A 24,884-nucleotide genomic window follows, 5' to 3' on the forward strand; every position below is an offset into this window, starting at 1 on the left:
TAAAGGCTTAAAATCATGCTTGATAAGTTGATGCAGATGTTGAACATTATTGGTCCAAATTCCCATATAATTCAAGAACTCACTGTACTTGATGCAGAAGGAAAGCAGATGGTAATGTGTGGGCAAAGAAATGTGGCTATTGCAGGCAAACTGGTCCACAGTGAAGCACAATGAGCTAGTTGATAGATCCGCTTTCCACCTTGCTTCTGTGTGTGAGCTTTATCAAGCTCAATGTCTCCAGGAGATGGTTTCCTCACTGCCAGGGTTGTAGAACACTATAATCAACATGCGTGTTGCTTTCCTTGGCAAGCACTGGAAACTCCACATTTATCTTCTCCTTACCATTCTGGTTAATTCCTCAGCCTCCTTCAAAGCCCAGCTGGAAGCTGGCAAGAGTAGATGCCATGGGTCACTCTAATTTCACACCACGTTGACTAGCCTGTTTGCAGGTCCATCTCCTCCCCAGAATGTGAACTCCCTGAGGGGTGTCTGATGGAGGTCTATAATCCCAGAACCTGGCACAGTGCGCAAGACTTACAGTAAAGAAGTGCTGGCCTTAAGAACCAGCTATCAGACGTTGACTCCTGGCCTTTACTGTGGAATAACTAACTTTGGGCAAGCCCTTAACCGCCTCCCTGAGCCTGTTTCTTCAACTGCAAAGTGGGGACAATAGTTGCAACTAACTCACATAAGTAGCGAGGAATTCAAAAGAATTCATGCAGTTACAGCTCATAGCCAGTCCAGTACCCTGGACTCAAAACAGCCATGTGTTATCGTTAAGCTCTCTCTTTGTTGCTTAGTAAGTACGTAGATGGGGCTGGGGCTGGGGCTGGGGCTCAGTGGTAGAGCACTTGCCTCGTATGTGTGAGGCCCTGGGTTCGATTCTCAGCACCACATATAAATAAAAATAAAGGTCCATTGACAACTAAAAAAAAAAAAAACAACAAAAAAAAGAAGAAGGTAAATCTGTAAATAACAACCCTCTGCCTAAAAGTTAAGTTCTTAAAGTTCTTAACTAGAAAACTTTGCTGCGTCCCAGGCGTCTGGCGCTTTCCCTGGCTCTAAGGATCTGCAGCTCTGACAGGCGGGTTAGGGCGGGGCTCTGGGCCGGGGGGCGGAGTCGGGACGCGGGTCACGTGGGGCGGGCGGGGCTTGCGTGCGGTCACGCGGCCGGCTGTTGACACTTCCGGGTAGGGCGCGCGGGGGACCGGCTGGGCAGGGTGGTCGGCTCGCGGCCACCATGGCGTACCACGGCCTCACGGTGCCGCTGATCGTCATGAGCGTGTTCTGGGGCTTCGTGGGCCTCCTGGTGCCCTGGTTCATCCCCAAGGGCCCCAACCGCGGGTAAGTGCGGTGGCGCCGAGGGCGGCCCCAGGCCGGGAATCGGGGGCTTCTTCCGCGCCGCGCCCCGAGTCTGGAGACGAGTGTCCTCCCCGCCGACGCTCGCCCGCCGGCTCCCACCGGAGGCCTGGGTCCGAAACCCTGAAGAGAGGGTCAAATAAAAGAATCAGCATCTGCCCTCCCCGCCTCCTGTGGGCGCGCTCTGCGACGGCCCGGGCCCTGCACCGGGGCGCCAGGCCTGGCCCGCGGAGGTGCGCTCCCGGGAGCCGGGGGTGTCATCCCGGGTGTCGTGGGCGGCCCTGCGTCACACCGTCCCCTAGGCGCCCCGGTGCCTTGAGCGTCGCCGTGCTGAGGAGGATTGGCCGAGACGCGTGCTGCGTTTTTCAATCGCAGACCCGTGTGTCGAGCTTTTCGAGGGTGGTGTCATACAGAGCCTCAATGGCCAAGAAACTCTAAGACGCTCCTTTCTGCTTCCTCTTTTTTTTTTTAAATTATTTTTTCTTAGCTCAAGACAATGCAGGAGGGAAACTTGGACTAAAGTCACAGTTTGTCAGAAATACTATCTCTTGCTTCAGTTCTTGAAACTGGCTTGTGGCCTGGTTTCACAGCCTCTTGCATGCACAGTAGGCACGCAGTAAATGTGGAGTCGGTAGTTAGGTGGCCTTGATTCAAGGAAAACAAACTTATTACTTCCTGGACCTCCTTTGCTGTCTGGGATAGGCTTGATTTTATATCTGTTCCTTCTGTTACCCTAAAAATAAACTATTCTTTTTTTTTTTTTTTAAAGGAAACATGGTAGATGAATGTCCATCATTTGCAAGCATCATGACCCCCTTCCCCATAAAGCAATTATATAGGGTCATACCTCCACAGCAGAGTGGTTGGCATAGATTTTTTTATTTTTTATTTTTATTAAGAAGAGTGGTCTCTTGGGCTGGGGCTGGGGCTCAATGGTAGTGCACTTGCCTGGCATGTGTGAGGCACTGGGTTCGATTCTCAGCACTGCATAAAAATAAATAAAATAAAGGCCTATCAACCACTAAAACAATTTTAAAAAAAGAAGGGTGGTCTCTACTGTGTCTAATAGGTGGGCCATGAACTCCTAAGTTCAAGCAGTTCTCCTGCCTTAGCCTCCCCAGTAGCTGGACTACAGTTGTGGGCTAGTCTGCCCAGCTTAGTAGTCGATGTATAGTGTCAGAATTGTGAGGTTATTAAAACAATTCATATAAGCCAGATTTAGTTGGAATTAGACAACAAAATCAAAATTCTTTGTTGTGTTTATATCTTCATGTTTCATTACTCTTCTGCCTTTCTTGCCTTCAGCTTCAGAAAAGCATTTATTAAAAGCATATCATATCCAGGGTATTGAGACCCCTCCTGTTTCTATTCAGTTTCTAGCCTAGCATGAAGGTTCTGGTATTTGATCTGCTGGTGATATATGGGTACATTCATGCCCTCACCACAGTTCTTGTATTTCCTGCTCTTGGTAGGATTGAGCAGGTCTTGAGACAAGGTCTCCAGGAGTTGTAGGATTACACTTGAGAACTGCTCCTGGGTGGATGACCTCTGACAATGGACAGTTGAGTTAACTTTTCCAAGTTCCTATTTCCTCATGGTAAAATGGAAACATTAGTACTGAATTAGTACTAGTTCCCCTTTACCTCTGGAAAAGATTGCAAATCAGATTTTGTTTTTTTAATATGCAAAGGAGCTGAGCTGCTTCATGGATTGTGTTTTTAATACAGAAAAAGCATTTCTGATTTAAGAGATTGAAGTCTTCATTAAGAAGATAAGTAAAAGAACTGTGTAAGAAGGGAGAAAGACAGAGGACTCTGATATTACATCCTCTTTCCTGAGAGACCCCGGAGCACTGCAGTGTGGACTGTTGGGTGGTTGTGAGTTTAGAGGCCTGGTGAGGGAGGGAGGCTGGGAGGCAGGGAGGCTAGCCTGAGGCAAGCCCTTTCCACTCTTTCCTGCAGTGGAATAGTGAGATAAAATAAGTCTGTGCCAGCTTTCTTGCCTTTCCTGGTCTTCATGACCCCCCCCCTTTTTTTTTTTGATAATCCACAGATTCTCTAAAAGCTTTTTTTTTTCTTTCCACATTGGCTCTGCCAGGCATGGCGGAAGGCAGGGAGGCGCAGAGGAGTTCGCCTGCAGGAGTTCAGTCAGCTCCGGTTTTTCTATCAACATTTCAGACATCGAAAAGTGGAAGGAGTGACAATGACAATAAGGGCCACATACTACCACGTAGATTAAATAACTAACATACCCATTTTCGCTTTGTTTATGAATACTTGTGTGTATAAAATTTGCCCAGCCATTTGAAGCAAAATTGCAGCCAGTGTGACTTTTCACCTCTAAAGACTCTGCATGCAGTTCTTAGAAAGCACATATGAAGCTAATGTTTTAATGAGGGAGCTTTATATGAAACAGTGTATTATTTGTTTAATTTTGTGGTACTGGGTGTTTTGAACTCAGGGGTACGCTACCCCTGAAATACATCCCCAGCCCTTTTTACTTTGAGATAGGGTCTTACCAAGTTGCCCAGGCTGGCCTCGGATTTATAATCCTCCTGCCTCAGCCTCCCAGGTAGCTGGGATTACAGGTGTGCGCCTCCGCACTCGACCCTCACATAACTTCTGAAGAATGGTTTAGGAATAATTATAAACAGGAGTTCTGATATTTGCTTTCCAATCCAGGGGAGTCTTGCTTGCTTCCTGGGATGTGGAGATCCCTCTTTGGAAGCCACTCCTGTGGGTGATGTGGGACTAGAGAGGGATATGATGAAAGGAATAGTCCAGACAGGTGAGTCTAAGCGATGGTGTGGGTGGCATGAAAGAGAGGGAAGGGAGCTTCGAATCTGAGCCATATGCTGCCCTAGCATCCTGGCCAGCTGCTGACAGTGCAGTTGGAAAAGAGCAAGCCTATCAGGGGAGAGATGCTTCAAGGTTACCAGTCCCTGCATTAGGTGAGCAAGGGTGCAGAGTGGGCATGAGCAAAGGATGGTGGATTGAGGGGCGGGCGGATCAGATAGGTGGAAATGGCACAACTGCTTCTGGGAAGGAGGAAGTGTTTTTGTTTGTTTGTTTGTTTATTTTGGATTTTTGGTGCTGGGGATTGAACCCAGGGCCTCACTCATGCTAAGCATGCAGTTTACCACTGAGCTACACCTCTGGCCCTCTGGGGAGTAGGAGATCTATAAGAGGAACTTTTGAAAAAGAGATGAAAGAGGATATCATGAGTTTTGTTTTAGAAAGATTGAAATTCAGCTTTTTTTTTTTTTTGGTCCTGGGTATTGAACCCAGGGGTGCTTTACGACTGAGCTACATCTCCAGCACTTTTTATTTTTTTTATTTTGTGACAGAGTTTCACTGAGTTGCTTAGGACTTCACTGATTTGCTGAGGCTGGCCTCACTGTGATCCTCCTGCTTCAGCCTCCTGAGTCTTAAAGGATTATAGGTGTACACCACTATGCCCAGCCCAAGTTTAACTTTTTAGACATGAGTAAAGATGGGAAGAGTCAGTATCAGAGAGCATAGTTTTAAAAGTACTGTATTAATTTATTGCAGAGAATAGTACCAAATCTGGTAGTGACTGGGCTGTCAAAACTAACTGTCACTACAGATTTTTCTGTTCAGTTGCAGATGGATGTGGATTGGACCAGGTGTATCCCGGGCACACTTTAGTCTACTGGATATTCAAGCAGATATGGATCCACTTTCTTGGTGCACAATCAGTGGCAGCTTGACCACGTCGGGAGGGGACTTACAGCGTCACTGTGTCCCTGGTTCACTGGTGATCTGATAACATTTGCCTTTGTTGTGCTTTGTTTTTAGAGTCATCATCACCATGTTGGTGACCTGTTCAGTTTGCTGCTATCTCTTGTAAGTATATTGTTTTTTCCCAAAATAATGAGCGATTATTTTTGTATTTATAATGTGTGTGATTACACATTTTGTTTTATGGGAGCTTAGCCCTTGTGTGTCCTCAAATTGAAAAAACCACTCTTTCAGGTGCTCACTGTATCATGTGAGAGCTGTGCAGATGCTGTTCTCTTGGGAATAAAAGTTCAGTGTGATTGGCACAGGGTGAAGCTTTTAATTAATTGGAAATTATCATCATACTGCTTGATACTTTAGCATTGTGATTTGTTTAGATCTACTCATTTCACTTCCGTAACTCACTGTGAGGCTGATGAACTGTCTTATTATGACTTGTTTCATGAACAAAGGTCGAACTAGACTTACCTTCGAGAAGAGTGAGGGTGATTTTTCTAATTTTATTGTAAACTGTATTCAAGTGTAATAATTCATATCTATGGAATAGTTATATAATTTACATAAATGATTGAGTGAAGACCATTTGGGGATTATGTAAGCTCATCTCTTTTCTTGCCACGTATATGTGTAGTGCCACTCTTTATTCTCTCGAAGACCAGAAATGGCAGAGCTGCGTGAGCTGTTTCCAAGTCTCCTCTACATTTCTCCCTCCCTGAGAATGTGAGTGAGTCCAGTCTCAGGATAAAAACATGGATTTAATGAGTTCCTGGAGAGAGTGACTGCTTCAGAGTACTCAAAGATCACAGTATTTCTTCTTCTTTTAATTGAGGTAGATATCACGTACCATGAAAGTCATCTTTTTAGGAATTTCTTTTCAGAGTTTAGAACTAGTGATTCTCTCCCCCGCCCCCTTTTTTTCTTTTTTGGTTCCTGGGATTGAACTCAGGGGCACTCGACCACTGAGCCACATCCCATCCCTATTTTGTGTTTTATTTAGAGACAGGGTCTCACTGAGTTGCCTAGTGCCTCGCTGTTGCTGAGGCTGATTTTGAACTCGCGATCCTCCTGCCTCAGCCTCCTGAGCTGGTGGGATTACAGGCGTGTGCCACCGCACCGGCAAGGCCTTTGTTTTGATAGCTTGAAGAGCTCTGTAGCATGAGCAGCGAGGCTGGTGACAGTGTCTCAGAGGAGAGAAGACGACTCTCTGGGGAGTGAGTCTGGAGTGAATCAAAACAGGCCAACAGGTTGTGGCTTCTGATTCTCCATGGTCTTTGAAAGGTGGCTGCCTTTCATGATGTTCTCTTTAAGACAAAAGAACCTTTCCAGCAGTCTCATGCCTCCTATTTTCATTTTCAAGTGTAAAATGAGTAACTGGACTTGGTGGGAAGTGATTTTACCTGGGGTCCTGGTGATTCAGTTGAGGACTGTCAGTGTGCTCCTGTCTCTTGCTGTCTAGACTAGTTCATTTCTTCCTTTGTCCCCACGTGCTGGTGCACGTTGTCTTGACAGTGACTCGTACTACCATTGCTGTGTTGTAGAGGTAGTTCATAGTGGGGTTTGGTTTTGATTGTATGTGGTACTGGGAATTGAACCCAGTTGCTGTACCACTGAGCTCTCCCCAGCTGCCCACCCCCTTTTATATTTTATTATTGTTGTTGTCATACTGGGGATTGAACCTGAGGTGCTTTCCCACTGGGCCACATCCCTAGCTCCTCAGCCCCCCAGCCCAGGCAGCAGCACCATGGCTGGCAAGTGTTACTGCATAAATGCTTCTAGACACTGTTTCATGGAGAGATGACCTGGGTGATATTACCTTTATGAAACCGCTTTTCTCCTTTGTTTCTTTGAAAGCAGATGGTGTACCCTATTAAGCAAGACACCTGCCTGAAAGATATGAAGTTCAGACCCTGAATATTTCACATACTGTATCCACAAATTAATGAGATTGTATAATGAAATAAAAAACCTTGAAATTCACAAGAAAGCTTCACTTTTGGGCACTAATAGTGTGTTTTCTTGAAAATATATATATATATTTAAAAAACTATCTGCAAGAGGCTTTATTAGGATTTAGGTTCCAGCATGAGGGGAGGCAGTGTAGGAACTGTTCCCCAAAGTGCGTCTTTTGAACTCAGACACACCCAAAGAAACCGGCTTTCCTCCAGAGTTGTGTTTTGAAATGCACTCTTGGGCTTTTAATCGCCTTCTGTCCGTGGCATTTTTTCCCTTGCTGGTCTGTTCTTGTTTGAGGTCTGATTCCAAAACACAGAACTTGTTTGTGCCTCCCGAGCCGCTGGGATCGCAGAGTGTGCCACTGCGCCTGGCTCCACTTGGGTTTGTTTCTAACTGCGGGCCAGGGCTGGGGGGTTTGGGATGCTCTTTATATAGCACAGGTTTTCTTTTCTTTCCTTTTTCAAAATTTGCAGTATTGGGAATTTAACCCAGGCCTACATCCCTAGTCTTTATTTAATTTTTGCTTTTGAGATGGGGGCCTTACTAAGTTGCTGAGGCGAGGCTTGAATTTGTGATCTTCCTGCCTCAGTCTCCCGAGTCCCTGGGATTACAGGTGTTGGCCACCATGCCCAACACAAATTTCTTATAAAATTATTTTTTTCACTTATGTAGTGGTAGGATCTTATTGTATTGCCTAGGCTGGGCTTGAACCCTGGGCTGAAGCCGTCCTCCTACCCCAGTTTGCCCGGCAGGCAGGACACAGGTGAGTGCCACTGTGCCCAGCTACTATTTTTGGATTTTAGCTTTATTTATTTATTTTTGGTGATGCTGGAGATTTCTTTTTCCCCTGATCCTCGGGTGGAACCCGGGGTGTCGTGCTTGTGAGGCAGGCACAGTGCCAGTTCTTTTTATAGGAACTTTAAAGATGCTGTTTGGTTGCCTTTTGGCTTCTATTGTTTCTCTTAGAAACTCAGTTGTGATTTGAATAGTTGGTTATGTTTTGTTTTTTTTGTATACTGTACCAGGGATTGAGCCCAGGGCTGCTCTATCACCGAGTTGTGTCCTTTGTCCTTTATTTATTTATTTTTCATTTTGAGTCAGGGTCTTGCTAAATTGCAGAGGCTAGCTTCAAACTTGTGATCCTCTTGCCTCAGCCTCCTGGGTCACTGGGGTTATAGGCACACACCACCACACTAAGATTTTCTCTTTCATCTTCAATTTGCAACAGTTTGATGATCCTATGCATAGATACAGGAGTACTTCTTTGGATTTATTTTGATTAGAATTAATGTCTACCACCAAATTTGGGAATCTTTCAGAGTAAATTTCCTCTGTTCTTTTTTCTGTATATATTTTCTCTTCCAAGATTCCAATTGTGTGTATTTTGGACTGCTTGATTTTGTTCTCTTATTTTTTCTGTGTGAGGCACGCTTGCTTGCTGGGGACGGAACCCTGGGCATTTCGCATGCCACATGCTAGGCTAGCACGTGCCACTGAGCTATGCCCCAAGCCCACCTCCTTCCACCACATCAGTGTTCCCCGCATTCCTTCATTTTGCGTGGCTTCTGCTCCTCTGTCCCTGGCTCACTGACCCCTGTCCCTGATAATCTGCTGGTCAGCCCCTGCAGAGATGGTTTTCACCTCAGATAGTTATGCATTTGAGTTTAGAATTTCCAGTTGTTCTTTTATATGTTTAATTTACCTTCTGATACTTCCTATCTGTTCCCTCTTTGACCTTTTTTTTTTTTCTTTTTTGTCTTAAAATGTATTTATAATGGACGCTTTGAAGTCCTGGCCTTTCATCTCTAGCATCTGGGACATCTGGGAATCAGTCTCTGAGGGTTCCTTTTTTTTACTCTTGGTCAGATTTTTTGTTCCTGGGTTTTTTTTGTTTGTTTTGTTTATTGTTTTGCATGTCTGTGTTTTCACTGAGTTCTAAATGTTGTAGATGATAAATACCCTGTATTCCACTCTCTTCCTCTGAAATAGGTTTGGGTTTTGTTTCAGAAGCAGTCCTGGCTAGCTATCCCTTGGAGCTCGAGGGCGCTTGCTTTTGCCCTCCGCTGGGGCAGGTGTGTTCAGTTTCACCCTTGGCTTTGCTGGGGCAGGTGTGTTCAGTTTCACCCTTGGCTTTGGGTGAGGGCTCAGCTGAGGCTGGCCCTTCTGGGGTTGCAGTTGCCTAGGGCCTTGCTAAATTGCTAGTCGCTTGTTAATTGCTCTGGTTGAGGTGTCCAGGCCCCTCATTGCCTCTCCCTGCGGTGGGCAGCAGCTGAGAGCCCCTCTCATCCAGGCCTGGACAGTATGTTTTCCACCAGGGGGTTCTTGTGTGGTCAGGGGTCGGCCAGGATTTAAGGGAAACTCACACACAGACGTTAGGACTCCTCTTTGTGGCTCCCTCTTTTTTTTTTTTTAATCCCCCTTTGGTGTCCCCTCTGGCAGCTCTGAGCTTCGTCTTCGGACTCCTCAGGCCCATCACAGTGCAGTTTTCCGCTCACATCCACATCCACTACGTGGTGTCCTCTGGGTAAATGCTGCGTCAGGGGTCAGTGGTTGCCTTCTTTCAGGGGCCAAATCCTCTGTGGTTTCTACCTGCCTTTCTTGTGCGGTGTGGGTGCTGGGGATCACTCAGGGCCTGGTGCAACCTCGGCAAGCTCTCGGCCACAGGGCCACCTCGAGCCTTCCGCCTGCATTTGGACACCATCACACAGTGGCTTTTGACATTTTGTCTGGAATCTATAATAGCTACCTATAGGAGAATCAGATATGGTTCTCCTCCGTCATACTGGACCGGAACTTCACTTGGACTTTTGTTTTCTGTACCGTGGATTGAAGCCAGGCAGCCAGGTGTACTTAACCAGTGACCCCTTCCCAGCCCTTTTTATTTTTTTATTTTGAGACAGGGTCTCACTGAGTTGCCTAGGGCCTTGCTAAATTGCTGAGGCTGGCCTTGAACTGTGATCTTCCTGTCTGAAGCTCCTGAGCCACCAGGCAGGTGCCACCACACCTGTACCTTTCATTTTTAAATTTTCAGATATTTGTCATTTCTATGTAATTTCATTTTGCTGCTTTAAAAGTCTTGCTTGGCTTCCTTTATTCCTGCTCACTGCACATTTTTAGGTTTGTCTTATTTCTTAAAACATAGTAGGGCTATGCTGGGCAGAGCTGTAATCTGGCAGTTGAGAGCCTAAGACAGGAAGATTACAAGTTCAAGGACAGCCTCTGCAATGTAGTGACACCCTGTCTCAAAATTTAAAAAAGGGGGGAGGGGTGTTTGGGGATGTAACTCAGTTCAGTCGACAGTACCAGGCAAAGAAAAAACAGGCCAACCCTAACATGGCCTCCACGGAGCGAGCTCAGCACGCACAAGGCCCTGTCCGAGTTCCACACCAAAAACAGGAACAACACAGTTCAGGTCTGACAACGTTATCGTCTAAAGTCCTCGCGAGTCTCTTTGCTCTTGGCTGTTGTGGTAACGTCTTTGGTGTTTTGTTTTGGTGTGTGTTTAGTCATATTTACGTGTAGTTTCATGTGGATGGTTTCCTGGTGTCTGGTGTAAAGGCAAGCTTCTCCACAGAGGATTTATGTTGTTTCTGCCAGGAGAAGCCACGACTAAATCAAGATTAATAAATTCTTGCCAGATATGGTGGTGCATGCCTGTAGTCTGGGGAGTCTGGAGGCTGGGGTAGGAGGATCACAGTTTCAAGGCCAGCCTCAGTAACTTAGTGAGACCCCTCCTCAGAAGAAAAGATAAAAAGGCTAGGGATGTATTTTAGTGGTGGCGCTTCCTGGGTTCAATCCCTAGAACCTCTCCAACACAAAAAATTAAGATTAATGAAATTCTTGGTTTATGGTTTGTTTAGACCATCCTATTAGTGTGAATTTGAGTTGCAAACCGTATGGTGGCCAGTTCTCATAGGCCTCCTTCATATTTCTTGATCCTTAGACTTGAGGTAGTTAATTTCTCTAAAGTCTGATTTATCCTTAATTCAAGAAGTAACCCGTTGGGGTTCCTGCTTCGTGGGGAGTGGTGTGTAAAGCTTTTATTGGGCCGCTCCAGGTGGGTCCTGCTTTCTCCGCTCTTTGCCATGTCCTCTGAGGTCTCAACACACAGCTCCCCTGGTGGGTATGTGCTCTTGCGACAGGGACAGAACCTGTTCCCCCACTCATGGGTGCTTGCCTTCACTTAGTTTTTCAGTCTGAGGATTGCTTTTAATCATTTTTCTCTCAGGGATATATTAGAGATGCTTGTTTCCAGGGGAAGGGAGCGCAAGGTACCTGGCCCAGCCTGCTAAGGACCCACCATGGAAAAGTTTATTCTTAGTCTGATTTTGTGGTCTTTTCCTTTATTTTATTTATTTTATTTTTTATTTTTTTTTTTAAGAGAGAGAGAGAAAGAACTTTTTAATATTTATTTTTTAGTTTTTGGCGGACATAACATCTTTGTTTGTATGTGGTGCTGAGGATCGAACCCAGGCCGCACGCATGCCAGGCCAGCGCGCTACCGCTTGAGCCACATCCCCAGCCCTGGTCTTTTCCTTTATAATCTGGCAGATAAGAGGATTGCCACAAGTTGCACATGGTGATGTACCCCTTTGGTCCTGCTGTCACATACCTATAGTCACCTCCCCTATAGTCCCAGCTACTAGAGAGGCTGAGGCAAGATGAGTGCTTGAGCCTATGAGTTTGAGACCATCCTGAGCTGGCAGCATAGAAAGACCCTGTCCTGTCTCCAGGCAAAAAGAAAAAAAAGGGTTGCGACACATTCTGAGCTGGAAGGCCTGGGATAGGAAGTGAGCCTTGAGTATGGAGGGAAGAAAAAGAGGGTGCTTCCAATTTAGAACTGGCAAAAACAGGGCATTTCTTGGTCGTAAGGGGCCGCGGCCCAGGTAGCGCTGTGTGCAGTAGGGAAGGTACTGCGGGCTTTCTCCTCTGGAGCCTGCCGTTCTCTCTCAAGCTCTTGTGGCTTTGCCAGTTCCTGGAGCTGAGGTCTCTACTTCCTTGATGGCTGATGGTTGGGGCCACTGTCAGATCCTGGAGGTCCTGGCTATGGGGGCCCCTCCATCTTCAAAGCTGGTATCAGGATCTCCTCTGTCAAATCCTTGTCTTCCTGTAGCAGTCTGGGTCCTGTGAGGAAATAGTCTGCACAGTGGGTTCAGCAGGGCAGGTTTAACATAAAGAAGCATTATCAGGGGTAAAAGAGGAACTGTAAGGCAAAAGGAAACTGCTCATGGTACACAGGGATCCTGCCCACGGAACGACACCATGGAAGGGATTTGGACCGCAAAGTCTGCAGAGAGCAGGGGGCTTCGTGGGTTTGGCCAGACCCGAGTTGGTGTGGAGCTGCTAGACAGGAGGCAGGTGGCCCATGGCCCTGCTGCGTTATGGAGGTCCTTGTGCTTGTGCAAGCAGGAGGGCTGCCAAGTGCACAGGCCATCTGGTTTCCATGTCTTGCTGGGCGAGGCCACCAGATCAAAGAGGGACCGTGTCGGGGGCCTGAGCCTGGGCAGACTTCACCGAATGTCCCCAAGCCCACTCCCTGGCCCACCAGCCTGCTCCTGCCCAGTCTCCCGGCTCTCTCCACTGTAGAACGCTGAGCTGAACGTCACACTGGCTTCAAGGAGAAAGAGGGACTCCTGAGCTGGTATTGCAAGGTGCACTTGGAGTGGAGGCAGGAGGTCCAAGACACGCCGTGCAGGTGCAGGCAGGCGGGGCCCTGTCCTGAGGGACTTACCAGGTCTGGTCAGGTCCATGCAGGGTCATCTCCCTTTCTTAAATCCCACCGTGTGGTGTGACCCGTTCTAATCATTGGAAGTTATAGGTCGTGCTCACTGTCCAGGGCTTTACGGGGGGTGTGTGCAGCGGGGGTGGGAACCTGGGGGAGCTGCCTGCCAGTGTGGCAGAGGAGGTGGGAGCCGAGTGGGAAACTCCTGAGGTGAGGAGCGGGCAGTGCCCTGCGCGGCTTAAATAGGTTTTGAGCTGCCCACAGAGGAAGGGCACGGCCAGCAAAGGTGAAGGTCTGCTCCTTGGCCACTGCACACAGCACTGGCGTTAGCTCTGAAATTCTCAGCACCTCGGCAGGATTGTCACTTGTATTTTACAAACAGGGAGCCAGACGTGGGGTTGTGAGATCATCTGCCTGTAGCCACTCTTGCTGTTGGCACAGCTAGACTTAAAATGCACCCCAATACCGAGTCCCAACCTTGCTGCCCTTGAAAGTACTGGTGTCATAAATCAGATAACTTGACAGAGGCCACCTTAATGGAGCCAGGGCAGGTCTCTTACCCGCGTTTCTGCTGTCTCTGGGAGCTCACCGGCAGAGGTCACTCCTCTCCCGCCCTGGCTGTAGGGACAGAGGGTCCATCAGTAGAGTGGTGCTTGCAGACTTCCCCATGCCAACAGGGAAGCTGGACAAAGTCAGGTCGCTCCATCTGTGTGTCACCATCACCAGGAAGTAACCTGTGCCTTTGTTCCCTGTTCCAGCATCTGACTGTGGACCAGAGAGCACAGCAGGATGGCGAGGGCCGAATAGAGCCAGACTGTGGCGAGGGCGCAGATGACACTGGAGAATTCTGAGAACCAGGAGCTCGGCCCAGCCTGGGCTGCAGGGCAGTGTTTGTTAGTCAAAAGTGCCCAGGCTTCTCTCTGTCTAGGCCCTTACTGCCACCATTGTCTCTTATGTGTGGCTCCTGGTTTCTCAGGCTGACCTGTCCACCCAGTCCAGTGCAGGATGTGGTGTGGAGTGGCTGGGAAGTGAGGCAGCCTCGGCTGGGGGTTGGACTCCTCCGAGTGCCTCATGGAGGCAGCTGGTGTAGTGGAGTCGGGGGCCTGGGCACCTCTTCCAGCTCTCGCACTGATCCCTGTGGGGTGTTAGGCTCTCTGGACTTGTTTCCTCATCCTTCATCCCTGATCCATCGCAGCCCTGCCGTCCTCTGAAGTGTCCACTACCCATGGCTGTCTGGGGAGCCTGAATACTCTGGTTGGGCTTAGGGCTGGCCCTCGGGTGAGGAAGACGTGGAAAGCTGGGGCGCAGGGAAGGGCATGTCCAGTCGCTCTCTGGACGTGCCCCGCCATCGGCGCGCAGTGGGCTCCTCTCCTGCAGCACGCCGTGTGCCCGCTCTTTTCAGGCATTTCTGGCATCGGGATGTAGTGGCAAGCGGGCACGGAGCTCAGCTGGCTCCAGCGGAAATTCCTCTGTGCAGTTTCAAATGAGCTAGCTGGCCTGCTTCCCGAGGAATTTTCTTGAACTGTGCTTTGTTGGTTTTGCTCTTAAAGTGGGTTGTTATTGTTGTCCTTTGTTTTTTGCTTGACTTGAAACATTAAAAATTGTGTGTACTTGGGGGCTAGGGCACTTGAGTTTAGGAGTTCAAGGCCAGCCTGGGCAACACAGTGAGACTCCATCTCAAAAAGAAAAAGAAAAAAAAGTGTAAAACCAAATTCAGAAAGTTTCTGTCTGGGTATGGTGGCACATGCCTATGACCCCAGTGACTCTGGAGGCTGAGACAGGAGGATGGCATGTTCCAGGCAAGGTTGGGCAGCTCAAGGCTCTTTCTGAAAATAAAAAGTAAAAAGGGCTGGGGATGTGACTTGGTGGTGAATGCCCCTGTGTTTGACCCCCAACACCTGAATTCTGCAGCGAGTAGCCTTCCTTCTGTCCTTCGCGCTCTATTCCTACCGCGTGCCAAAGGGAGTGGTGGACTTGACATCCAGCAGATGGGCTCTCCAGCAGGGTTCTGGCTAAGCTCTTGCCTTCTGAGATGCTCTCAGTTAAGATGTCAAAAGGTCGGTTTCTATAGTGGGAACACCCAGCTGGCCTGGTTTCTGCTCTAAGACCTGCTACTACCTAATTAGCATTGTGACCAAAGCAGATCACTTGGCCTTTCTCTCCCTGGTTGTGTTAGGATGAAATGGAAGGTGGGGGGTGGGGTGGCCACAGCACATCTGGGAAGCTCCAGGATGCTGTGCTGTGCAGCCAGCCAGGGTTGGGAGCCACCACTCCCAAGAATGGCCCCCCAAACGCAGGAGGCGCTCACTTTTTTCCATACTGTATGTTCTTGGTGATGAAAGGAGACAGGCTGGTTTAGGTCCCGACATCCTTTTTTATTTAGTATTTCCAAGCACTGGCCATTGTCTCAGCCTCTTATGAAACGTGGTCAGCTGCTTCTGCAGCAGCTCATATTGGCTGCTGGACTTGGGGAAATCCTGGGTTGGGTGGAATTTTCCATCACTCTGAGCTCTGCACCGTCAGTGGTGACTGTGGCCCAGCGCTCCAGCGTGTCTGCGGGGCCTCCTCTCTGATGGCAGGTGGAGGGTGAACCCACTACCATCCTGTCTTGTGTTTGTGTTAATACCCTCGTTCTAAGGACGGATCAGAGTTGCATTTGAATTAACTTTCGTTTATAAAGTGAGTTGGCTTGCGGTATCTGTTTTGGCCTGATTTCCTCAAGTATTATGTTTCCTGTGTCAGAACTACCTTCGTGGGACGGGGAGGGCAGTGCCTGGCCTGGGGCACCACTGCTCCTGTACTCTGGCCAGTGCCCTGCCCTCCCTTCCTGGTGCTCAAGTCCACCTTCTGATCCCTTGGAAGAATCCCAGGATGACAGCACCCAGGAGGAGAGGGCCCGCCTGATGACTGCCTGGTTGGGTTTGGCAAGTTCTCTTCGCATAGGGAAGCTTAGGGTCCTGAAAGTTCAGGAGTCCACTGCAGCGTCTCTCCTGCTCCTCAGAAAGCATGCTCTGGGCCCCTGTGGGAAGGGGAGAATGGGGTGTCACTGTATGGCAGTAGGCGGAAGCTGGGCCTGCAGTCCCCCCACCTGCCATGGAGAAGTTCTGGTTGATGCTTGTGTTGTGAATAGGAGCTAACGGCAGCATGTGCTCTGTTTCTTTCTGGTTACTGCCCTTCCTGACCGTCCTGTCAAAGTATGGTACCCTCAGCCATTTTCTACTTCTCCTTGCTTTATTTTCTTTATGGTATTTATTGCCTGGCCTTATGTAAGCTCTATGAAGATAGTGACGTTTTTTTCTTCTCCATTGTACTTCTGGGGCCTGGAACCTAGTACGTGTTCATTAAATATTTGCATAGGATGTTGACCATGGAATGACTTGAATGGCCAGACATTTGCTTACTATCTTTCTTCTTGCTCTTTGCTTTGCTCTTAGCTCAGCAATACTCAAATATCATTGGGCATATGAATTACTCTAGTAGGTACAAAACCATTTATTCAGAACTTTCTGAACAATATAAGCACATTTAAAAGATAACTGCCATCTTTCACCTTTACTATTGCTCTTCTTCCGTGTTGGTCTGGAGTACAGGGGCATGCCTTGCTGTTTAGATTCTGAACCAAGCAGCAGAAGCTAAATGCCCACTTGGTCCAGCTCCACTGGTGCTCTTACGTGTCTTAGTGGTATGGCTAGAGAAGCGGGGTGTGTTCTGGTCTAATGGAAGCCGGCGGGCTGAAGTCAAAGCTTGGCTATTTGGGAAATGTTTTGTTGTCAGACTTGCTCCCATGAACACAGTGTGTATTGAAGATTCGGTCCAAGCAAAACAGATTTAAGTTCTACTAACGTGCTTCTGACATCCTAAATGAAAATGCTCTTGCTGCAACATGAGTTCACCACATTCTGTTTTTCTCCGTCATTTTTTTTCAGTTGGCTGATTGCAATTCTGGCCCAGCTCAACCCTCTCTTTGGACCACAGTTGAAGAATGAAACCATCTGGTATCTGAGGTACCACTGGCCTTGAGGAGGGACACGGCTCCGCAGCGCCCAGTCTTCCAGGTGACTTTGCTCTGGACCTTTCACAGTAGTGTTGCTGTGGGGTGGCTGGAGGTGGCCTCGACGGCTTCTCAGACTCTTTTGGCCAGTTTAACACCGTGCAGGAGCCGGCTGCTGAAAGCAGAGTGACCTGAAGAGCAGAAGTACATTTAGAACTTGGGCCATTCTCAGGAGAATCCCCTGGTTTTAGATTGAGCCAACAGATTTCGGGGGGCGGGTAGGGGAATACCAGGGATTGAACTTGGACATTCACCAAGTTGCTTAGCGCCTTGCTTTTGCTGAGGCTACTTTGAACTTGTGATCCTTCTGCCTCAGCCTCCAGAGCTGCTGGAATTACAGGTGTGTGCGTCCCTGCCTGGCAGCTATGCCATTTAAAAAAAAAAAAAATTATTTTTTAGTTGTAGTTAGACACAATACCTTTGTTTTATTTATTTTTATGTGATGTTGAGGATCAAACCCAGGGCCTCACACGTGCTAGTGAGCACTCTTCTGCTGAGTCACAATCCCAGCCCCGGCTATTGCCATTTTGTTATCAGTTTTTGTTCCCACACTTTCTGGTAACATCAAGATCCCTCAGCCATTGCTGGGCATGGTGACACACACCTTTAATCCCATCGATTCAGGAGACTGAGGCAGGAGGATTGCAATTTTGAGACTAGCCTCAGCAACTTAGTGAGGCTCTGTGTCAAAATAAAAAATAAAAAGACTGGTGATATAGCTCAGTGGCAGAGTGCCCTAGGTTGAATTACCAGTGCCCAAAGCAAAATAAAACATAATTCCAGTTGAAATCATGAACAAGATATATTCATAAAAGTCTGTCTTCCAGTGTTTCATTTTACCAAGATTTTATACACACACACACACACACACACAGCTGTTACAGAAAAGATTGTACTATTCTGTACCTTGTTTTATTCACCAATAACATGTGCTAGAGGTAGTTGCTTACTGACATGCAGACACCTTCCTCGTCTCCTGTAGCCATTGATGTCCTTGCCATTGTCTGAGGATACAGAGGGGAAAGCCAGCTGTGACTCAGACTTGCTTTCTTCTGTTCTCCTCTCAACACAGATCACTCTGACACCAGATGTTGGGGGCGAGGGGTTCTCCACACACCAAGCAAGCAGGCATTCCAGCTCCGTGTCCTTTAATCCAGTTCAGCTCTGACACTGTCCGCCTGAAGATGGTGTCAGATCCCACAGGTTGAGGGCTCGGTCTCCAAGGCTGCTCCGGGCTTTCGATGCCAGTTGCCAACCCCCACTTTGTTTCACCTGTGCTTTTGACCTACTGGCCATAGTTGGGGTTCCCATAACCTCTCAGGTTGGATGAGTGGCTCACAGAACTCCAGGAAGCACACCTGCTGCTTTTATAGAGGATCCAGACGCGTTCTTTGCATAGGGCAAGGCACGTGGTGCAGGGTCTGCTGCTTCAGCAGCCTCCACGCTCACCAAGCCCTGTTCTGGGTGTTTATGGAGACCTCCTTGCACATCTAACACCAGCAGACCCGGTGGGAAAGCCCTGAGAGGCCCAGGTTCTTCCTGGCCTCTCTGAAGCCTCCTGCCCTCTAGGGTGTGGGGTGGGACTCTCTGGAGTGCAGGGTCTGTGACCTGCCACAGATGGGGCAGGTTGGAGGATCTCTTTGTGGCCAGCTCCAAGACAGGAGCAATCAGAGTTTCCTGTGCCCCCTTAGGGCGGAGAGATTCTGGTTTCTAAGCCTGCCTGGGGGTGGGGATTGTGAGCCAGGGACCATGGAGAAAAATGTGCAAGTGTGTCTGTGTGCATGCGCGTGTGTGTAAAATAGTGTCAGAGGCTGTGTCCAGTTTTGCTGTTGTTGCTAAAGCCACAGTACCATCTTTTGCATATGTTATTTTGTAGTTTTGCTGTGACCTTTAGGGAGACTGCTTGAAAATGGAGTCTCTGGGATTCAGGCACCTACCTGCTGTCTTTCTGGAGATTGCTGCCTTCCCTCCCACAGGGGTCCTTGCGTTCCCACCGCCAGTTAGGGTAGTGCCTGTTTCCCAGAGTGAGAGGCAAGTAGTCAGCCTTTTCTCCCCACTTAGCTTTACCTTTGCCAAAAGGAATTTTGGTTTCTTTTTCTTTCTTTGTAGTGCTCAGGATTGTAAGCAGAGCACCCTGTCAGTGTGCTGCATCCTCAGCCCCTTTTTTATGATTTTATTTAACTCGTGTTTTTTTCCCCTACCTGCCCTATCTTCAACACATCCTTTGTGTGTGTCTGTGTAGTACTGGTGACTGAACCCACAGACATTCTGCCACTGAGCCACATCCCCAGCCATTTTTTGAGACAGGGTCTCTCTCACTAAATTGTCCAGGCTGGCCTTGAACTTGCCATCTACCTCCCAGGTTGCTGGGATTACAGGTGTGCGTCACTGTACCTGGTCAGCCATTCTTTTGTACTATAGCAAATGTTAGGTGAGGTTGTTGGTTGGGGTTCAAAGCTGGGAATGGCAGGCTTCGTTTGCTTCCTATGCAGTAAGAGAATTGGACCCTTTGATACCGAATAACCCTGTGTGGGTAGATCTAAAGAGTGTGTGTTTTCTGTCTCTGCACCTGGTAAGCTGATTGACAGGCACACACCTAGCATTTGCGCTCTGGTCCACACATGTGTGCAGGCTGCTTGAAACCTTGCATTGAAGGTCATTCCTTTAAGAGCAAAGTCCCAGGAAGCACGAGAGCACATCCTCAGGTCCCGTATGATGGGCATGGAATCATACCTCTTCTTCACTGAACACTTTTACAACATTTCCATAGTTCTAGGACTTCAGAGTTATCATCACATCAAGAAGTCTAATCTCATGGGGGCACATACCTTTAGTCTCAGCTACTCACGGAGGCTGAGGCAGGCAAATCCTCTGAGCCCAGGAGTTTGAGACCAACCTGGGCAACACAGACGCCATCTCAATAAAAGAAAAAAGGAAAAAAAAAAAAGCGCTATCTCTGCTTAGCATTAAAACAGACAGAACTCTGAAGATGGGCCCTTACTTATCCTGGTGGTAAAAATCAAAAGATTGTGGCTCAGTGGTAGAGTGCTTGCCTAGCATGTGTGAGGCACTGGATTCAATTCTCGGCACTGCATATCGATAAATAAAATAAAGGTTCATTGACAACTAAAAAAAAAAAAAGATTGCACTCTATTCACCTTTTGAACTTTTTCATAACAGGAAGATGATACAGTACAGAAACTAAATTTGAGATGTTGATTTGATTTGGTACACGATTTCTCTAAGGGACCAGGTTTAGAAAGTAGGTATGAGCCAGACATAGTATTCTCAAAGAAAAATGAGGGTCAATCAGGGAAGCTTTAGAATATTTTGGTTTGGGTTTTGGTTTGGTGCTGGGATTGGACCCAGGGCCTTGTACATGCTAGCCACGGGTCTCTATTGCTGAGCTGCTTCCCAGCCCAAGAAGACTTCCACGCAGGTGAACCTGAGTCAATCTGAACCACGTCCTGTGAAGCACCTGACTGACTTTTTGCTACTTGGGTTGCTTGTCATGGTTTTCCTTCCTGTGTGCAGAGCTGAGCGCAGTCATTGGTGAGCTCTGTTTCTGGGCTGGAAGTGTGGCTCAGTCCTCAGGAGAGCAGTGTTAGCTGCACCTCTGCCCACCGCCAGCCTTGTCTGCTCCTCCTGGACCCCTCAGCGAGGCCCTCAGCAACTTAGCAAGACTCTGTCTCTAAATAAAATATCAAAAAGGGCTGGGGATGTGGTTCAGTGGTTGAGTGCCCTGGGTTCAATCCCAGTAAAGAGCCACGGTTGTGACTGTTGTCAAGTTGCAGCCTCACGCTGTACACCTCATTCAGCCTTGGGGTTCAGATCCAGTGTCCTGGAAGTTAGCTGGGCTACTACACACTGTCTTATGCTGTACCATGATCCTACAGGGCAGAGGCTTTACCCTAAAGCCTAGGATGAGAGAGGAATAGAGGGTGATGGTAGCAAGGCCTCTACCCTGTGGGAGCTGTTTTTCTGTACATTCCAAAAATGTTTGGGTGCACTGAGGTGTGATACTGAGCAAAGGTTTCAGAGAAGGCCGTGGGTGCCGAAGGGCAAGCGATGTGTTGGGAGGTGGAACTTGAGCCACACCTGGGGCGTGCTGAAGGGTGCAGGGTGTCTCATGGCTCCAGTCTTCTGGTACTCCATCCTCTCTAGCAGATAATCTGCCATTCTTCGTTTCCCTCTGTACTCGGGGATGGACCTGTCCCGTCACTCCTTTCTCCTCTTGCACAGGGACAGCCGCTCTTGTCATGTTTCTGATCTGCTGCCCACTCCCCCAGCCACCCTAATTTCTGACCTAGATCAGTGCATCTGGGAACCACGACAGTGGCCCTCACCTGGTCTCCCTGTCTCTGAAATACTGCCTCAGAGTAGCCCACCGGTCCTGCCAGTGGAGCGCTGCCTGAGACACGTCACTGCTTGCCCCAGAAACTTGCTGCGCTTCTCTCTGAACAGCTAGGGGTTGTTATTGCTTTTTTAACCTGGGGTCCCTGATTTTAGTGCCACATGCCTCTAGAAATGCAGTGTAAAATCTCAGTAAACAGTATTTGTCAGGGTCACCAAAGGTCCTGTGAGCCACAAGTGATAGGAATGTCTAATCTGCTAGTTCGTCCAGCGCTCTGGCTTGGCCGGCAAGGCCTTCCTGTCTGCCCTGAAACCACCTTCATGTCCTTTCTTCTCACTGCTTCCGGCTGTGACCGAGGGTCGATGTGACTATTTTTGTGTTTTTGACCTAGTTAGCTTTACTTAGCCTTCCTGCCTCCAAGTCCTACACCAACCTCAGAAGCAGATTAGGAACCACTCCTCTGGGCACCCCTCGAGCTCTCGCCTCCGCTCGCTGCCTCGGTGCTTCTGGTGTTTTCTTAGTGTGCACACCCCAAATCCTCACACTTCTTTCGGGGCCACCTGGTTTCAGAGTGCTTGCTTTGATCCCTAAATGTATTCAGCTCTTCAGTTTTGAGCCCATGGCCTTGGACTGGTAAATCTGTACCTGTGGTTTGCTTTTCTCTTGTTGTCACCTGTAAGACACACTTTACACACCATCGTACACAAGGACTTCTTTTGCAAATTTATCTAAAAGGAAAAAATTAAAATTAAACCTAACGTACTTATCTTTTAAGAAATACATTCACACCGAGTGTGGTGGCACATGCCTGTAATCTCAGCAACTCTGGAGACTAAGGCAGGAGGATCACAAGTTCAAGGCCAGCCTGGACAATTAGTGAGACCCTGTCTCAAAAAATAAGAAGGGCTGGGATATAGCTCAGTAGTAAAGCACCCTTGGGTTCAGTCCCCAATACCAAGTTAATAAATAAAGTGAAAGGGCTGGGGTATGGCTCAGTGGTGGAGTCCTCTGGCCTCAGTCGACCATTGGACGGGCTGAACAGGTTTCTTGGATCTGGTCATGATGGTCCTCTTGTCTTTCAGTTTTATCTGATGTTCACCTAGCTAGTCCCTCGCTTTTGAGATGAGAATGTGAACCCTTTGTTTGAGTTCTCCAGCCACACCCCAAACAGCTATGTCATAGGACAGGAGATTCTGTGTGTCCTTCACTAACTCCAAAAATCAAACCGTAAGATAGTGCTTTTGAGCACAATGCTCGCATTGATTTCAAACTGGTATCGTGAGATCGAGTGGCACTTAACCCATTGTGTGAGGTTTCCCAGAAGCGAGGGCCTGTGTTGTCCCTTGTGATTGTCTTTTGTCACAAATGGCCTCAGCACTGAGGAAGTCTGTTCAGTGTGCTCTTCATGGGAAGTCGCACACAGCGACTCGTTCCCTATTTGGGGTTCCCTACTCGAGGTTCCCCGGGGGAGCTTGCATTCTGCCTGCACCGGGGCTCACCCAGGGCCTGTTCTGCTTGCCCAGGGAGGGGAACACAGAACGATTATTAGAGCAACAGGTTTTCTGAGGCCTTCAGACCACGAAAGCCACATCACCCTGGTCATTTCCTGGTCATTGCCACTCCTTGGCCTGGTGTCCTTTTCCTAGTGCATTGTAAAAAAGCTTCTAGTCATTATTTTTTCTTCGCCCCACCACTGAGCCACACCCCAGCTCCTCTATTAACCGTGGGTTGAATGTGCTTTGTCCACGTGTCCTACCTTAGTGGGACTCCAGCTAGCTTGCTCCAGAAGGGCAATTTATAGTCCTATAGTCCTGGGTAACTTGGGTTCTAGGTTTACCACGCTGCACTGTGGGTTCTCTGTGGTTTCACTAGTTGGAAGATCTAAGCCCATCAGGTGTTGCTGCTTGTCTGTGACCGTCAGCCTTGTCAGACCTGCCTGATGACTGTGTGTTGAACGAATTCAACAAGCATCCCTGCCACTCACACCCATGAGCACTTCGCCCCCACAGTTTTCACACTTAGGCACATTGTGTGCCATAGCCAGCTTGATTTCTTCTTTCTGTTCTGTCTCTGGCAGTACTAGGGATTGAACCCAGTGAGGCTCTATTCTATTACTGAGCCATATCTCCATTCCCACCTCTTTTTTTTTTTTTTTTTGAGACACATCACTAAGTTGCCCAAGTGGTCTCAAACTTGTGATCCTCCTTCCTTGGCTTCCCAAGTTACTAGGTTCAGTCCTCAGTACCCAAAAAAAGGCAGCAGCAATGATTAAATTTTTGTTTCTTTATTGCCTTTTTAATTTCAAAAGTAGCATAAGTGGCTTTATTTTTTATTTATTTATTTTTTTTGGGGGGGTACTGGGGATTGAACTCATGGGCACTTGCCCACTAGCTGCATCCCCAGCCCTATTTTGTATTTTATTTAGAGACAGGGTCTCACTGAGTTGCTTAGTGCCTTGCTTTTGCTGAGGCTGGCTTTGAACTCGCAATCTTCCTGTCTCAGCCTCCCGGCTGCTGGGATTATAGATATGTGCCACTGCACCCGGCAAGGGGCTTTATTTATATAGACATCAGAACAGACTTTTCTTTGCAGTGCTGGGGACAAACCAAGGGCCTCCCGCATGCTGGGCAAGCGCTCCAGCACTGAGCTACAGCCCCGCCCAACAGAGACTTTCTATGGAGGCGTTGTGCAAGCACTGTAGGCAGTTGACTCTGTGAAGATGCTTTCTTTATGTATTTTCCAGCTTTGCAAGGGTGGTATTGCAGTTACCATACTAGAAAAAGAGACTCATTTTTCTCCTATGCTTGCTTGTGGTAGTCAGAATAGGGAGCAACCTGGAAGGCCACCTGGAGTCCTGAGGACAGGACATGGAGCCTGTTCCTGGGGAGTGGCCACTGGAGGAGAGCTTTGAACCTATGAGAGGGGAGGGGAGAACACAGGCGCTCTGGCGCTTGCGACCCTGAAGAACCCATTGGACCCCAGTACTGTTGGTCTTGGCTTCATGCTTCCTGCTTTCTGTAACATAGTCAGACTTACTGTGCGCTGTGACAGTTCAGCAGTGTCCTTGGTAAGAGGAGAATGCCTTGGTAAGCTTTACCCCAGCCCTGCAAAACCTGCCCACACTTGCATGGTGATTGCGCCTGCTCTGTTGAAGGACTTTTTGAGCACCTGCCTGTTTTAAAGCATTTGCCTGATTAACTTTCTTGACGTTGGTTTTGCTCTCTGGAGGAAGGTTGGGGACCAGTTACTGGAACAATTGTGTTTTGCAGGTGGTGAGGAGAATGCCTCCTAGCTGCGGATCGCCTCCACACCCAGATCGCCTTCTTGGACTCGCCTCTCTGGGCGTCTGTGCCCCTTCTCAACACCCCTGAAGCCCTGCCCTGCAGTGCAGTATTTTCTCCTTCACTTTTTTACACTCTGATGAACGAAGTGCCTACCAACTGAGCTGGTTGCCTGTGCTCTTCTCCTGGGAAAGCTCCTCTCGCCTGGCATCTGCAGATGCGGAGAGCTCCTGCCTGCACACAGCACTGCGGCAGGATGCGTGCGGCTCCTGCAGGGCCGTGAGGAGGAGAGCATACTCAGGGGAGAGCTGTCCCAGCAGATTGACACCAAGCTGTGCCTTCAGGATGAGTTTCTTACTTCTGCCATCTTTTGGAATAAATTATTTTTCTGCTTTCTATAGAA

General features: G+C 48.3%; 1 protein-coding gene and 1 long non-coding RNA gene across 2 annotated transcripts; both read left to right on the forward strand.

Annotated features, from left to right (window-relative positions):
• Positions 1 to 1,165: 1,165 nt before the first annotated feature.
• Positions 1,166 to 24,884, forward strand: Atp6v0e1 (ATPase H+ transporting V0 subunit e1). The gene is made up of 4 exons (XM_046421369.2): positions 1,166 to 1,344; positions 5,178 to 5,225; positions 16,722 to 16,850; positions 24,470 to 24,884. The coding sequence occupies exons 1-3, from the start codon at positions 1,241 to 1,243 to the stop codon at positions 16,813 to 16,815; spliced, it is 246 nt and encodes an 81-aa protein (XP_046277325.1). The 5' UTR covers positions 1,166 to 1,240; the 3' UTR covers positions 16,816 to 16,850; positions 24,470 to 24,884.
• LOC124077118 (uncharacterized) lies at positions 5,243 to 7,110 on the forward strand. Its single transcript, XR_006846529.2, has 2 exons — positions 5,243 to 5,840; positions 6,975 to 7,110. It is a non-coding gene; the product is annotated as an uncharacterized LOC124077118 (long non-coding RNA).

This window comes from Marmota monax, unplaced genomic scaffold, assembly GCF_021218885.2.
Source record: "Marmota monax isolate L192 unplaced genomic scaffold, Marmota_monax_Labrador192_F-V1.1 WCK01_AAM20220418_F8-fsc00084, whole genome shotgun sequence".
NCBI lineage: Eukaryota > Metazoa > Chordata > Mammalia > Rodentia > Sciuridae > Marmota > Marmota monax.

What these genes read in the sequence shown, in the direction of transcription:
- Atp6v0e1 (XM_046421369.2), top strand. Translation starts at nt 1,241, where the DNA reads ATGGCGTACCACGGCCTCACGGTGCCGCTGATCGTCATGAGCGTGTTC. An exon ending in CCCAAGGGCCCCAACCGCGG is followed by an intron (nt 1,345 to 5,177) that starts GTAAGTGCGGTG and finishes CTTTGTTTTTAG; the next exon opens with AGTCATCATCACCATGTTGG. An exon ending in TCAGTTTGCTGCTATCTCTT is followed by an intron (nt 5,226 to 16,721) that starts GTAAGTATATTG and finishes ATTTTTTTTCAG; the next exon opens with TTGGCTGATTGCAATTCTGG.